This window comes from Aptenodytes forsteri, unplaced genomic scaffold (assembly GCF_000699145.1).
Source record: "Aptenodytes forsteri isolate BGI_AS27 unplaced genomic scaffold, ASM69914v1 Scaffold379, whole genome shotgun sequence".
NCBI lineage: Eukaryota > Metazoa > Chordata > Aves > Sphenisciformes > Spheniscidae > Aptenodytes > Aptenodytes forsteri.
The window spans coordinates 3,041,944-3,058,233 of NW_008794088.1; the positions used below are offsets into that span (position 1 = coordinate 3,041,944).

The window sequence follows — 16,290 nt, forward strand, 5'->3', positions numbered from 1 at the left end:
GCGACCTCTTCCTCCCCTGGAGCCCCCCAGAGCCCCCCAGATGCAGGTTTGGGAAGGGGGGCACCAGGGCAGGTGGCTCTCCGAGCCGGGGCGCTCCCGCCGATGCAGTGTGGGCGAGGGAGCAGGAGTCTGGGGGCTTTCCTGAGACAGAGCATCTCCCCTCTAAATTAGCCATGTTTGACTGGGCTGTGGAAACCAGGCTCTCCTGCTCTTCTCCCTCCGTGTTTTTTTGAAACCCTCCAGATTGTGCCTAAATTTTGGTGCTTTGGGGTGCAGAGTGATGTGACAAAACAAAGCGGCTCTTCCCCTCCAGAGGGAAGAGGCTGGAGCGGGAGCGCCAGTGTGGACTGGGGTGTAAGGAAGGGCTTCCCACCCTGCAAAGCCTTCAGCCCACAAAAGGGAAGGGGAGAAGCCAGCACGGCCGAGCGGGGCTGGCAGAGCCCCATACCTCGGTGAGCAGCCGCTTCATGGAGTTTTTCTCCCCTATCAGCTGGTAGAGCTGCTCCTCGCTGTACACTGAGCGGCAGCTCCTGCTCGGACTGGTGAAATATTTTGCCATGTGGCTCACGGTTTGGCTTTCTTCTTCAAAGGCTTTCCACTGCTTGAGCTGGGGAGTAGAAAGGGCGTTATCGGTGCGGTATGCACAGCCCCCGCTGATGTGGCAGGAGGCAGGCACAGCTTGAGCATGAAGGAGACAAAGGGATGGAGAGGGGGAGACAAAGGCAGGGTGTGACGGAGGAACAGAGACAGGCGGCGAGAGATGGCTGGGCGAGGGGCTGCAGCATCGCTTAGAGCCTCCCACCCATCTGAGCCCTACCCTGTCCCTGGCTCCAGCTTTTAATGCAGAGAGGGTCGGTGTCTGCCTGCGCTGCAACCTCTACGAGTGCTGTAAAAGCCCCTTCCCCCTTCTCCCCGCTCCCCGACTCTGTGACAGACAAAGACAGTGTCATGCATGCCTCCTTATCCCCGAATCACCAGTGACAAGCTGAAAACCCTCAACGCTTAGTATCCGTTTTCTCGTCTCATGTCTGTGTGGAAGCCTTGTGCAGCCCAGCTCCAGCTGCTCATCGATCTCGGATGAGCAATAGAAGAGCAAGCCCATTAGGAAAAACAAGTTGATGAATTAAAAGATCCAAGTTAAATAAAATGTTCAAGGCCCCCAGGCTACAGCAGAAAAATGGTACAGGCAGAATGCAAGTACAGCTCATCAGCTCCTCCACCCTCACTCCGAGAGACCTCGCGCTTGGCAGAGCATCTCCAGCTGGCTTGGTGCTTGTCAGAGGAGGTTTGGATCCTGCTCCCATGGGCTGGTCAACTAGTGAGTTGGGACTCTGCAGTTATATTGCATCGACTGAGGTAGGAAGGGACCCCTGGAGATCATCTAGTCCAACCACCCTGCTCAAGCAAGGTGGAGCAGGCTGCTCAGGACCGTGTTCAGCTGGGTCTTGAGTATCTCCAAGCATGCAGATTCCACAACCTCTCTGGGCAACCTGCTCCAGTGCTTTACAACTTTACAGAAAAAACCCCACCTTTTTCTGATGTTTAAACAGAATTTCCTGCGTTTCAGTTTGTGCCCATTGTCCCCTGTCCTGTCAGTGGACACCACTGAGAAGAGCCTGGCTCCCCCTCCCTACTCCATCCCCATAGGTATTTATGCACATTGGTGAGATCCCCTGAGTCTTCTCTTGCACAGATCTGCTCTTTCTTCAGCTTCACCTCTTCCTCCCTTTCTCACCTCATTTCCTCGAGCCCAAACATCCCTCCAAACATAACACTGAGTAAACAACTGTTTCCTTTCCCTGTAACAATGGGAGCATTTTTCCCACTAACGTTGTGGCCAGGCACACCAGGCTGCTCCTGGAGGACACGGGAAGCAGAAGAGCCTTGCCTTGCCACAAAAGGCTTCCTCAAAACATCTCCGCGTCCTCCCCCTCGCTTGCGGCAAAGCCCAGCTTCCTCCTCCAAGAGCGCAGGGGAGGACAGCCTCGCCTGGGGACCGCCAGCAGCCACAAAGCCTCAGAGCCTGGCGAGGCCATCTGGATTGCTGGAGCCCACCTCCATCCCTGCTGTGGGCAGAAACCCTTGGTGGGAGTGGGTGCGTGGGGTATGAGGAGAGGACAACTGCATGAAGGACCGATTCCACCATCCACATGGAGGAGGAGGAGGGCAGCAGCCGCCTCACCTCCACGCATGCCCTCTGTGTGGCTGCCACCCACAAGCACGCTTTTTCAGGAGGGTTTCTGAGCAGCAGCTCTGCGATGCACCTGCACTACCTGGAGACTCAGGGGACTTGCCTGGGGAAGCAGAGCCATTGGGGCTTGGAGGATAAGCTGTGTAGGTGAGCCCGAACATTTGGGGAAAGAAGCAGGAAAATAAGTGCTTTGGCCCACACAGCTGCTGTTGTTAAACTCCGAAAATGTGCTTGTTTCCAGCCAGGTGGCGGGACAGAGGTGGCAGCATACCTGTGGGACAAAGATGAAGCAGTTGATTATGGTTGTACACATGAAGATGCCTCCAGAGGTAAAACCAAACAGCAAGTTGTGCCAAGCGCGGAAGAAACGGTGAACTAAGCAGACAGTGCCGGCAGCCAGGAAAACGAGGTTGACCCCGACGATGAGTGTCAAGGACTGGTTGACTGGCGGGGAGCTGATGTTGTCGGTCAGACCGGCCAAGTAGGTCCCATACAGCAGGAGGATACTCTGGAAGCAGAAGAAAAAGGTTTCCAGAGTGTGGAAAATTACAACCTGACGGTGTCAACCCCCACCTCGTACTGAGCCCGGTGAGCTCAGACACACTCAGCGCAATCCTAATTAATGCTCTTTGATCTATAATGCAGACCTTCAGTGTGTGGTGGTGACGCCGCAGCAAACGCCCGACACACTGCTGCAGGTCAAAAGTGGGGCTGGGGAGGGAGGGTAGGAGCGAAGGCGCTGGTGGGCCATGGGGGTCCTGACCGAGGGGTGCGAGGAGCTGAGGGTCAGGTCGGCAGGCAATGCCACGGAGCAGGGCATGGCCAGGAGAGGCAAGACGTGAAAACCTCCCCTTGGGCAGCCTGGAGCAGGAGCAGCAAAGATGGACAGACAAGAGACAGAGGTCCCTGCAGGGATGCAGCGGTGGGGTGCCATCAGGGAGCAACAACATACCTCTGAAGGAGCAGGAAGGAGATTCAGAAGGACATTCAGAAGGAAAAAGCAAGGCAGAAAAAGTGGAGGTTTAGACTGGAGGGAAGAGGATGTACTTGGTGCCTCTTTAAATAGAAATCCAGGAAACTACCAGGTGCAATTCTTCTCCCTTCCCTTCGCCATTTCCTGCCTGACTCTAGCAGCAGTGAAAGGGGCTAGAGAAGTGCTCTGTACGCAGAGGCCCTCCCTTCCCCCGGAGCAGGTTGGTTGTTTCAGAGCAAGCTTCCTCACCGCGCTGCCCCTCAAGTGTTCCACGCATGCATCTTTCCAGTGTGCTCAGGATTAAACTACCCGGCAGGCTGAATCCCTCCTTCCCTAGGGCACACTGGCAGGAAACAGCAAGTATTTTTTGCCTGCCTCTGTGGCGCAGGGCATGGTCTGCCTTCAGGATCATTTGGAAATACCATCTAACAAAATCCCTGCTCCTGCAAGGACCCAGAATTCTGGGAACACGACTCCTACATTATTCCTGTGCTACCCAGTAAGTGCAACTGTCGACCTTTTACTAAGAGACATTAAATTGTTGTTTGGGCATCAAGAAGTGCTTTGTGAGCTGTGGTGCAGATGTTCTGTAGACCCTTCTGGACCCCTCCATGCTGTGGCTGCTTGATGACCGTGATGGCCACTGCCAGGGTTAGGGTCTGGAGGGACACTCTTACAGGCAAGAGAGGATCACGTCCATGGTCTTTGGTGAGACTCCCAACGTCAGAGCACCATGAATTCTCAAGGAGGGGTTGTAATAGTGAGACCTGCCTTGCTGGGAACTAGGCTGATGCCCGACCCTGCTTCGTAGGATCTGCACTGGATCTTAACCACATTCACCACACGGCACCTCCAAATACATGGCCCAAAGGCAAGCCAACTCCTAATCCCCGAGGAAGAAAAAAAAACAGCACCAAAGTCACATTTAAAATTCAAATAGTCTATCTGGGACACAGACAACAGCACTGCCGTCTGGTAAACTTTCATTAAGCACAGTACTAAGATTTTTGTTTGGTTGCTTGTTTTAATCTTGAGCAGACGCCTTTGCTCCTAATTCCAGGCATGTCCTTGGCAAGTAATTTCTGTTCATTGCTCTGTGCCAGTAAAACCAGGATAATACCCTGAGTGGCTTCACAAAGGGCTGAGCACGTTAATACTGTGGAAGATAAGAAGTGCTATGTACACGCAGATATAGAGCCTACTCTCACATTAGTGTAAATCCAGATTAACTCCAGAGAAACCACTGAAGAAATAACTCCATGATCCCCAGTAGGTAGATAGGATCAGGGTCAGGTTCAATGCAACGCTAACAAAGAGTACCTGGGACTGGTAATGGGAATGTTTTATTCCAAAAAGCAGTTTGCAGGAGCTGTAGGCAAAAGCATTACCTGTCTAAACCCTAACACAAACTGCCGACAAAATCAGAGGTGGAGACACAGCACTGAAAGCCCAGGGAACGCCTGCAATCCCTAGCACCAAAGGACTTTTAAGGACAAGCTAGACTAATGTCTTTAAAATGAAGTGTAGGGGGAGAAGGACTTGGCCGTGTCATGAGGTCTCTTCCTGCTCTTTTTCCTACGATCTTGGGTAGATGGTCAATGAGTATTGTATTACAGTGAGTCAGAAAGGAACTGCATGTACTGCACGCAGAGATGGAACCATTCCCAAAGAAGGGCTGTGATCTCACAAGCTTCACGAACATCAGCTTTCTGAAATGCGTCCAGCCTCTGCCAACCCAGAGACACATGAGACCACAGATAATTACAGCAATAATTATACCTACATAGTTACATCAGTATAACTAACTCTTCTGGAATAAGAACGGCGACGTGCAAAGCTACACCAGTGAAAGTGTACCTCAGTGGTATAATTAAGCTGGTACACATCCTGTAAAGGTAGGCACCAAGCACTTGTCATCAGCACCTCCCTGATTTGGAGTCAGAGGACTCGGGCTGAGCTGCAAAGTGCATCACTGCAGTGGATGGTCATCTGAGGCTTTATGGAAAAAGCGTGCTTTAGAAAACAGTAAGACACAAGTTTTAAGCAGGGAGACAGATGAGGTGGGGGGTTGCAGGGAGACAACTAGAGAGACAGTATGTGCACAGTGTATGTAAAAGAGATGGTGAGGCAGGGAAAAAAGTGGCTAACAGGGCTTTTACAAGGGAATGCAAGAAAACATCAGGATGGGAAGGACTGGAGATGGGAGGGCTTTCAAGATGAACAGGAGTAGCTGGAATCTGCAATAGGCACGTAGCTTGGGAGGGCAGCGAAACAACGAATGCTGCTGAACAGTTTAGGCTGTGAGACTGGGAGGAGGCGATATACAACGCAAGAATCAATAAAGAGGTTACGTACCTTAAACCCTAAAATGAGAACGAGCCAAAGATCAGAATAAAGAGATGCACAGGACTGCACCTGGCTCACTGAGCAGGCCATGCCTTTCTCTGTCACCTAGGAGGCAAGCGGAAGGCAGAAGTGAAGGCTGCTGCCCGGGAGCAGGCACAGACCGATGGGCAGACAGGTCTACACGTTTGAGCAGGTCTCCTCTGTAAATTCCTAAAAGGAAAGGCCAAAGCTGGTGCCACCAGGGGCAGAGGGTTAAAGCGAGGAAGATTTTGGCACTCTGCTGCCAACAGGGCCAGTTAAACCTTTCTCTAAAGCATCTGCAGATGCCGTGGACCTCTCCTGTGTCACCCAGCTGGACCTGCACGGGCTGGTGAAGATCATCCACCAGACCCCACTGCTTGGCAAACCAAAGCCCTACAACCAGCTATCCCTTGCCAGGTTTGGGTGCACAGACCTGGAAATTTTGCAGCGGAACCTCATCTCTGTAATAGGCCTGACATAAACCCAACTCGGAGTGCCCAGAAGGCTTTCTGGCTTGTTTTTCTTTCTATTTGTTTAAACAGCACCTCCAAATGCCTGACCGCCCACCAACTTTGTCCACAGAGATCAGACAAGACACAGAGCAACACTCCACCGCCCCTCCTCATCCCTTTACCCGCAGTGAGACGCTGAGGCTTCGAAAACACTGGACCGGATCAGAGAATACCCATGTCAAGAGTAACACGGCGTCCGCCAGCACCAATGCTGCCACCATTGCCAGCAACTGGAGGTCTTTGATAATCTGTAAAAACACAAGAAGTAAGCATTACCAGGGGGGGCTAATGGACACCAATATCCTCTGTCTCCCGGTTCGCTTTCTGGTTGTTTCTTCCAAGGGACACGTCCATCCTAATACTTCTCCCAGAGTGGAGTCCAGCGGCTCACCTACATCCAAGTTGGCCACAGGATCTCTGTCTCCAGCTCCCAAACTCTTGGAGACCTAATTGGGCTTGGGGACAGGTATAAACCCTCCCTGATGGTGTGGCTAGCTGGTAAATGCTATGACAGAAAACAGCTCTTCCAAAACAAGAGTATCATCCCTTATGCCCATATCACAAGCAGAGACAAAAAGGGTGATGGGAAAAAAAATAAAAAGGCTGGTAGGATTATAATTTTGCAAGTTTAACACAGATCCCAGTGCCTCAGGAATGGGAGTCCCTGCTGATACCCAGTTCCCCTCTCATCTCACCTTTCCTCTGAGACCTACTTTTTTCACCATTGGAAAGTGGCCAGCGAAAGCTGTAAGTGCACCGTTATACGCTCAAATAGGTGGCTCCCATTTCCCTCCCAGCTGCTGTATACCCTTTCTTCAGCGCTGCAGAGGAGTTCCTTCCCTCCCTTCAAGAGGAGATCAGATGCATCTGGGGGCAGCCCTCCAAATGCCTGACCGCCCACCAACTTTGTCCACAGAGATCAGACAGTGATGCGGCTGGGACTCCACCGGGGAACAGGCAGCCTGGCAGGGCACCCGCTTGCCTGTAGAGTGGAAAAGCTCCTGCCTCATTGCGCAAGAATAAATGAGGAGCCCAAACCCACCTAGGTGTGAAAGCAAACCTGTGATTGTGGCACCCATCCCTGTCACGTGCCAGTTTTATCTGCTATCCTGCACCAGTTTGGGACTTGCTAGTGTTCATCCTGCTTGGGGACTCTGCCTCCCCCTGGGTGCTGTGTACTCACCACCCGCTTGTCCGGCACCCGCTGGGTGAACACCTTGTAGAGCCGCCAGCTTTTCCCCAGGATGGGGCCAAACACCAGGGAGGTCCCCACGCACAGCAGGCAGAGACGGACCTGCCAGGGGGGGCAAAGCGAGGGGGCTGAAGGGGCAGCCATGGGGATCGCAGGGACACCCCACGCTCTCCCACTCAGGGATGCGGTAAAGATGGGTGGGGATGTGTCTATGGTCTTCTGGCTTCTGGAGGGTCCTATCAGATACTAGAAAGCTGACCGCAGAGCAAAGTAAATTAAAAGGTGTGTATTCCTCTGCAGGCATGCCTGCTGCCTGCCTTTTCCTCCCCATCCTGAGAAGCTCTCGTCGGAGGAGCAGGCAGGGAGAGCCAGGCAGCTTGCAAGCGACAGGGGCACGGAGGGTCCCAGAACCAATAAATCACTCACTGGCACCTCCGTTAATTATCCTCAGCCCGTCGGTGGAGCAGGACAGCAGGGTGTGCTCTCTCTCACATCCCACTCTCCCACCCGGGTGCATGCCCAGTCCCCGGTCTGGCAGGGCGGCTGCCCAAGGTCAGGACGTGGGGGTTCATCACACAGGTCAGTGTTTTGATGAAGACCTGCTTTGCAGCCAAAAAACTCACCTGCAACCTCGCGGCACCTCTGCCAGGTCAGGCAGTGGCTGTGCAGAGGATCCCATCTCCCTTCAGGCTCCCCTCTCCCTGCTGCACAAGCCCAGCAGCCAGCCTGCCTGCCTGTGGGGCAGCTGCCGCAGGCGCTGCCCTCTCCCCTGGGGACCTGCCTTGCCTCCCCCCCCGCCCCGGTGCGGCTGTGGTTTGCACAAACAGCAAAGGCCATTCAGACGGAAAGCATCTGGTTGCGTTTTGTGTATGTGGAAACCACAGCCTGCCTGAATACGCCCAGCAGCGAGGTGGCGACAGGCTGCAGCTAAGAGAGAGCATGTACAAGCATGCATGTACATGCACGTGTGTGCATGCACGTGTGTGCATGTGTGAAGGCACCCGTCCCAGCAAACCCCCTGCTCACCTGAATAAGCTTTTCCACCGAGTCTCCGGACAGTAGGCTCTGCTCCTGAATCCCAAAGAGGTAAGCACTAGCGTAAGTCAAGCCACTGCCCAGCAGGGTCACAATGTTCAGATTGGGGCTGGACATCTTCACGATCCTCCAGGAAACAAAGCAGGGAAGGCGGTGACAGTTACTGAGCATCATGACCTGACCTGGCAGCAGAGGGGCAAGGTCCCCTTACAAGGATGATGATGGCCATAAGGAATGCTGACACACTGTCCCCGCCCAGCCCCTGCTGTTCACGGCTCCTCCAAAAGCTCAGCTGTTGCTCCATGGTGCATATCCCATCCTCTCCCCGTATTGCTGGAGAGCTTCACTATCCTTAAAGTTTTCGTTTTGCCCTACCCCGACATTTCTGTGGGACAGCAAGATCCCTTCTCCCCAAAACGCATGGGTACCAGGCTTGCCTCATGGCACCTCTACCCCCGGCATGGATCTGTGGCACAGAAAAGCATCCCTGAGGCAGCTTCAGTCAGCGTCTTTATGGACAAAACTGTGGGAAGCCGCGGGCTTTTAGCAGTAAAGCAGACAGGGTCACCACAGCCAGGTCTCTCTGCTACCCATGCCTGTGCCAGGCACGCAAAACTGTGCAGCGGTGCCAGCACGTGCTGTGGCCACACATCCCCGCAGCGGCACAGAGCCAGGGGAAGCAATGCCCCACGGTCATGCAGGTGGCACGCAGCACAGCGCCCAGCTCAGCCCCTCAGGTTCAAGGCCAACATCTTCCTCCACTGTCCTCTGCTGTAAAGGGGTGGAAATGGAAAACCTCACCAACACAGCCCGGGGGTGACTGTCCCCAGCAGTAAGCTTTGGGTACAGCAGCTACAAATGCCTCCAGGAACAGGCTCTTCTCACTGCTCCTTCCTTTGAGGAGATACCTCCAGCCTCAGCACAGTCTCAACTTCAGGAAGCTGCCAGCAGTGTTCAGGTTACAGCTTCCCCTCTGTAATTTCACCCCATCACTCATAATCCTGTAACTGTATTCAGTGAGGGGAGAATCGACCCACCAATCTCTCCTGACCTGTCACCCTCCTCCAGCAAGCCCATCAAGTGAAAACTGTAGCTCCTGCCATCCCCCTGCGTAGCTCCGTCCCTTCGATCTGCTGCTACGTCATTGCATTTCTCTACCCTTGAGCTCCTTCCTGGCTTGCTGCCTCGCAGACGCAGAGCCTGGGATTCAACCTGGCTCTCTCCCTCCCTGCCTTTTTCACCATTCCTCAGCCCCTGGGGAAAGATATTCACCAGCTCACCCTCTTAGCTGCACACTGAAAAAGGTGGTCTTTGCCCTCCTAGGTTCAGTAGGTAGACTCATATTTATTGCTGCAGTGCAAATAGATAACACACATTCATTACAGCTTTGCTCTGAGAATATCTTCAAGGGCCTAAATAATTTGGTAATCAATTAAGGTGGCCACCGAACTCAACACCACTCTGCTTCAGTAAATCAAGTGCTTGAGACTGGGATGCAGATCATGCAGCTACTGCACCGCCGCAGGCACAAGGCTCAAGATAAACCCTTACGAGCAGGACCCTCCTGACTGTACGGCGGTTATAAGAAGCGTTAAGTTAACACAACCAGAGCACTGGAACAGCAGCAGCCCGGGCTGCACACAGATGCGCCTCTCTACAAAACAACGGCACATGGAGCATAAAGGCTTTGCCAGGTGAAGCTTGGGAGAGGGATGTATCTCTTGGGGTAACTTGGGATGTAACTGCTTGGGGGAAGCAGTTGAGAGACCAATGGACCAATGAAGCTGAGGAGAAGGTGGCAAGGAGGCAGGCGAGACATCCAGAAGTGCTGAGGAAGGCTAAGCGCTGGCTGAGACAGTTTGGGCTATGAGGAATTGCTGAGCCTTTTGCTTGATTTATGCTGCATTCAGGGGAGCAGGACTTTTTACATCCTTTGTGCAGACTGAACAGCACCAAGGAAAGCCTGCACTTCACCACCAATGGAAATCACGTTCCCCACCAATATGGAAAACCACCAAGATCAAAAAAGGTTAGCAATATCTTCAAACTACGAGTGGCCCAACAGCAGGAAGGATATGTGCGCACTGTGGAGAGCATGATGGCTTTGCTCATGGAGCTATGCTGCTCAAAGTGATGCTCTCAAGACTGTGGGGTGGAGAAGGAGACCAGCTCTCTTTCTGCTCACTCCTGTTGATGGTTTTACTGAATAGCACCTTCGGGATGAGACCATGCACCGCTGCCTGTGCTACGCCGGAGGGCATCCATGCTCTGCCTTGTTCATTGCTCCCTGACTTGGGGAGGAAGGGAGCAGTCCAAGCAGGACTGTCTCCACCAGCGATCAACACTGGGTGTGACTGAGAAAGCTGCAATATCCCTGGCATTGCCCTTGCTTGCCCTGTGCTGCTCCTTCAGGCTTGTACGCTCCTGGTCCTTAGCCAGCCATCAGCTCAGAGCTTGGCCCTGAAGGAGCCCAACCCCACTGCCCCAGCTTGGGGGAGCTCTCATGGCAGAAGAGGGAAGCCCTTACCTGTTTTTCCTGAAGCGAATTGTGAAGACAAGAAAGAAGAGCGCTAGCAAGACTCCTCCGGTCAGGAATGTCCACACAACTCCCAGGAGAGCAGCAGAGGACGGGGAGCTCTTCCCACTGCGGTCAGAAGATGTCTGGAGGAGGCAAAAGAGATGAGGAGGAAGAGGACGTTGCTGGCACGGTCACTCCCGTGGATGCTCCTGCTCAGCCAGAAAGGACTCAAAACCACATCTCCCAAACCCCTCCTCATGAGCAGACACCCTGGCACGAGACCAAGGCCCGCTGGCAGAGCTAAGGAGATGTGTGTAGATGGGACACATACTCTGCCACTTGCTGAGCGCACAGGAAGAGAGGGCAGTACAGGAGCCCTCTTCTTACGGCCAACTAGCCAAATATGTAATGAAGCCATACAAGTGACTCATAAACCTCAGGCAGCCCTGGTCATGGGAGAGGGGAAAATGGGCGACAGTTCCCCACTGTCCTTCTCCGGAAAGAAACCTCTGGAGAAAGACCTTGTGGTACCCCAGTTTGTAGCATGCTTCTTTGGAAAGTTGGATAGGGTACCCTTGGCTCCCACCCTTACCCTTACATGCAGCAGATAACCAACCAGCTGGCTGACCTGACTGGGAGCCAGCAGCAGAGCTGCCAGTCGGTGCAGAAAACACAGAAAAGGGAGTGGGACAGTGTTTCTCAGACAGGTTATGCAGTGACACACCGAGCTGGACTCCACCCGTCTCCTAGGTGGCTGGAAACTAACTTGGTCCTAGGTAGACATCAGCTGAGAACTAGCTTTTGAGGGACACTCCCAAAGCGGGTATGATGGAGGCACCTCTCTCCTTGCGCACAAATGACCTTATGGTTTTAAATCTCCATTTAAAAATATTCTCTGCTATCTCCTTATTAACATAGGATGGATAAAATGATCCTACGTGAAACAAGAAACCTATTTCCACTGCGGATCTAAAACACTCCAGCATTTTTAACAGGGCGTGCATGTGTGGGTTCATTCACACATACTATGTGTGCATGTTACTGACTTTTTTTTTTTTCCTTTAAAAAAAGCATTACTTTTACTTAACTGCTGGTGCATCCCCTTTAAGGGGAAGGAGGAGGATGGGGACTGAGCTGGGATCACACACCTCCTCACTAACTTCTATGGTGCTAAGTCCTTTCTCAGGTATTCCAGTTCACCTGCATGCAATTTCTATGGCAGCAGACTATTTTCCCGACAGCTGCCACTGCCACAAACTCCCAATTCTTCCTTCAAGGTCTGAGCTGTTTCTGCTTCCAGTGTTGCTAGAAATAAATCTGCAGGGAGAAGTAAAGCAGTCGTTTCGAGCCGATGCCTTGTCTCCCTCTTCCCCAGCGGGGCTCCATCTCCTCCGGGCGAGCAAGAACAAGGCACAGCTTGGAGAATTAAAGCCAACACGTAATTCTTAAAACAAAAATGTGTCACCGCTACGCGAGCATGGCTGATCTGCGGGCCCCTGGCAGTTCACATGCTGGTGCCACACTGGTCGCAGGGCTGCTGGGTAAGGCAAACCCCTGGCTGGGAGAGGCAGCCAGCCGAGAGCCAATGCTGCTGCTGCTGCGTTATGCTGGGATACAGCTGTATGCACAGCTCAGCCCCGCTTTGCAGCAGCATGGAGGGATCCCTAGGGAGATATTCATCTCCCTCCTGCAAACTGCTCCCCACCTCCTCTTCCCTCTCCACATTCTCTGGGGGGTCTTTTGGCTCTCTGGGAAATGAAGACCACACCAGACGGTGGAGATGGTCAGCCAGGTCAGTCCCCCTCCCCGTACACCAGGACTCGCTGTGCAACACCCCATCATTCGGCACGAATCAGGGCCATCTTCCCACCTGCCTGGACCTCAGAGGGGCTGACAGGGCTGCTCAGGGCCAGTACGAGGCTGTAACGCCATCCTATTTCTGCGTCCTGCCTGGTCGAGCCTGAGGGTAACACCTGGCTTTTGCCAGTAAGGTAAGCATGGCAGACTCGGCATCCCGGGGCTCCCACACTTCACTCCCAGCTGCATCCACCAGCAGTACCTTTCCACCCCTGGCTGCTGCCAAAAGCGTTACTGCACCCTCTTCCCAGCAGCCACCCAGGGATCAGAAACATCCCTCTGGTCTCCACCTTTCCTTTCCCAACACCCGTCCCCCCCACCTCGACTGCTGTTTCCCTGGATGTTGATGCTACTTGAAGTTGATGGAGCGCTTCGTTTGCCGCTGAGCGGAGTAAATCCTGGCCCTAGCAGGGGGAATATTAATTGTAAGGCAGCTGCCAGAGCCAGAGGAGCCAAGCAGCTTACAGTCTTCTAATTAAAGGCCTGTGGTCGTGCAGGACACGGTGGAGAGCCAAGCGGGCCAAGCCTCACTGGTCCATCCAGCAGCCTCATGCGGAGCCAACTGCAACTAAGTGCATCCCGGTGTCATTTCTACTGGCTTAGTCGTGGAGGTGAGGCACCATTTATTATAGATGATGGCTTTTAATTAAATCCTGCTTTATTCATATTTGAAAAGCACTTTGAAGTTCCAGGGGATGGGGAAGGTCAAGGGCAGAGGAGGCCATCCCCGGCCACTCCTAAGCGGCTGTCATGCCGGCCGACACACGGGAGGGCTGCTTGACACGACTTGGCTGTTGTGGCTGCTTCCTCACCTTCTGCCTAACTGCTGGGTGTCATCTAGGCAGGGCTTGTCTTGGAGGCCATCCCAGGAGGTGACAGCGTGCAGCCTCCAGCTGGACCGGGATTGCTTGGTGGCTGCACTCCTGTGCCCCCCTCTCCATCCCTCCATGCAAATCCACTTCTGCAGAGCAAACCTCATGCCCCAGAGCACTCCCCCGCCTCCATACGTACCACTGTGACAGTGCAGAGCTCCTGCAGCGCCCGCTGCTGCTGCTCCTGGCTGCCAAAACTGGAGCTGCCATCACAGAGCTCAGAGCAGTTGAATCCCAGCTCCATAGCACATCCTCAGCCGTCATCCAGCCGTACCTTTGCCCCTGCCGGAAGGACAAGGGTCGGCTTTCTCCAGCGAGAAGAAGCCTTTGGCATATGCTGGATCTCCCCCCTGTCAGCAGGGCATAGGGAAGGGGTCTGGCAGCCCAAGGCTGAGCTTACCCAAAGCGATGCGGCGCACATCCAGAGCCAGGATGGGGAGCGCCCACCTCCCAGCGTCCCTCGAGGTGTCCTCTGCGGCGAGGTGAGTCAGCGCAGGGCATGGGTCCTCGCAGAGCACGGTGGCATCCCGAGCCCTGCCACGCTACCCTGCAAACCAACACATGCCAGGGTCACGGTGGCCCCCGGCCCCTACACCCCACTTGCAGAGCCGAAACTGGGTGCTGTGATGGTCTGAGACGGAGTGTGGCATCCCAGCACCCCGAGCTCGCCGCAGCTTTCCTCTGCCAATGCGTTTTCCCACACCGGTACAATTTCAGGGCGTATCTTTGCAGGCCCCCCCCGGCCCTGGCAGCCACTGCCAGTTTCCTGGCGCGGTCCCTTCTTCCAGCAAAGAACCAGCACGTGAAGACAACAACAAACAGCAACAAGTGTTGCCATCACCTAATGGGACCTAAACCCCGGCCTGGGCGAGCAGGGGAGGAACACGCTTGAATGACACACGTACCGAAGTGCTTTGGCTGGCTCGGCCCAAGCGGCAGCCTGGCTAGCTGAGGAGCAGGCTGTTTATTAAGGACATTTAAAAGCCCGGCACCTCCGTGCTCCCCATCCCTCCCAGCGCTCTGGCTGCCAGGTATTGTCCCCGCCTGCGCCCGCTCCCCTCGCACCACCTTTGCCTCTGTTCCCTCTTTCATTTCTCTTTTTGGTCGGGATTTTAATAGGCCTCATTACCATTTTAGACATGAGGTCATACTTATCCTGAAGCATCCTTACTCAATTACCATTGTCACCAGTTTTAATTAGCTTCCAGTGCACGACCATAAGCAAGTCTCCCGTCGTTAGCAGCTGGGGAGGAAGCGCAATAGCTCACTCCCTATTTGCTCCTAACAACAGGTGGGAGGAAAAAAATTATCCATATCGTGTTCCTCAGGGCTGCTCCCCAGCCGAGCATCCCCTGCGCTCACACCCTGTGCCTGGCCAGTGCTCCATCCTTCCCTGCCACTACTCCTGACACTTTGATCCCCTCTCCTTACGAGTCCTTTCTTTGGAAAAACTCCCGTCATTACGTGAGCAAAGAAAGAGTAAATTAAAACGAAGCGTGGTCACCAGGACCTGGTCTGAAACTTGCTGTTCTTCACGGGGGATAATCAGGATTCAAACGCCAGAAAAGCTACGGGCGCCGTTCTCAGCTCGTGTAAACTGATTTTCAGCTTTAGAAAAGTCGCTTACAAGTCCCAGCTCAAAAACATCAGGGTCAGCAGGCCATTCGTCCAAAATTAGCAAAGCCGCCTCTGAAGCAACAACCACAACTCTCCCACTGGCAAAAGTCCCAACGTTCCGCGGGTCTGGACGCCGTCCTGCCTGCGCCAGGACTGCCCCAGCACAAGATCAGCTCGTCGTGTCCTACAAACACAGTATCACACATTAGCCAGACTTACGACTTTACACGCACAATAGAGGTTTTTTTCAAGAGCACTAGTGCAAGCCAGCTCCATCAAGCCTCCCTCTCTCTCTAGCTTATAGCAAACCACGGTGGCTTTTCCCCCCCAGCAGGACCAGCCTCTGGAGGTTTCCATGCCCTTCATTGCTCAGGCTGAGCAACCAGACAAAGGGTATGGCTGCAGGAGATATCCAGCTGCTGCAGCGAACACCAGGTATTGCAACAATGGTAGAAGGGCAGTGGAGAGGAGGAGACAGGCTCCAGGTGAACAGTTCAGGGATAACACTGGTAAATGAGATAGCACGCAGAGAGGCTGTATGCAGTGCCCGGGGATGGGGGTAGGAGAGGGGCACCGAACCTTTGACGCCGAGAAGACCTGCAGGCAAGCGCTGCCCAGCCTCCCAAAGGGCTTGACTCCTCCCCACGCCCCCAGGTGTGTTTAAGGACAAGGGGTCTCCCTGTAACCCCTATAACTCCCTGTAACCTCCTGCCATGTCAGAGGGGGAGCCCACCTGCCAGGTGGACCACTACCAAGGCTGGCATGAGGCCAGCAGGCATGGCCTTCCCGTGGCTCACAAATGGAGATGTTTCCACAAGGAGCATCAGTTCAGCCCCCATCCCCCCAGGAAGCCACCCCTTGGCAGAGGGCAGGAGCCCCTTGGGGTCTCCCCAGCCCCCACCCCACTATTCCGCAAACAGCTCTCACACAACGTTGATAACAAGCCAAGGCCAATTAGCACTCATCAGTATGCAACAAAGCAAGCAGTAGTGTGGTTGTCGCCAAAGGGCAACAGGCATTTCCAGCCCAGCTCCTGCCTCTCGTGAGAGCCGGCAGGAACACTGCTCCATGCCCTGGAGAGCATCCGAGGGGGATCGGTGCTGTGGGGGGGTCACTGCCCCTCAGGGTGTGGTTGGGCGATGGTTGGGGGTACAGA

At 54.1% G+C, this 16,290-nt stretch overlaps 1 protein-coding gene across 1 annotated transcript in view; it reads right to left on the bottom strand.

The window, feature by feature from the left end:
* Window positions 1-15,236, bottom strand: part of GPR156 (G protein-coupled receptor 156) — a 17,656-nt gene extending 2,420 nt beyond the window's left edge. Inside the window, exons 1-10 of the mRNA XM_009274618.2 lie at window positions 15,145-15,236; window positions 13,918-14,064; window positions 13,657-13,799; window positions 10,798-10,931; window positions 8,262-8,397; window positions 7,227-7,337; window positions 6,166-6,291; window positions 5,520-5,615; window positions 2,463-2,699; window positions 449-607 (exon numbers count right to left, since the gene is read on the bottom strand). Of these exons, the coding sequence (XP_009272893.1) occupies window positions 449-607; window positions 2,463-2,699; window positions 5,520-5,615; window positions 6,166-6,291; window positions 7,227-7,337; window positions 8,262-8,397; window positions 10,798-10,931; window positions 13,657-13,761 (1,104 nt within the window). The 5' untranslated portion in view covers window positions 13,762-13,799; window positions 13,918-14,064; window positions 15,145-15,236. The remainder of the gene's footprint in view (window positions 1-448; window positions 608-2,462; window positions 2,700-5,519; window positions 5,616-6,165; window positions 6,292-7,226; window positions 7,338-8,261; window positions 8,398-10,797; window positions 10,932-13,656; window positions 13,800-13,917; window positions 14,065-15,144) is intronic.
* Between the last annotated feature and the right edge of the window lie 1,054 nt (window positions 15,237-16,290).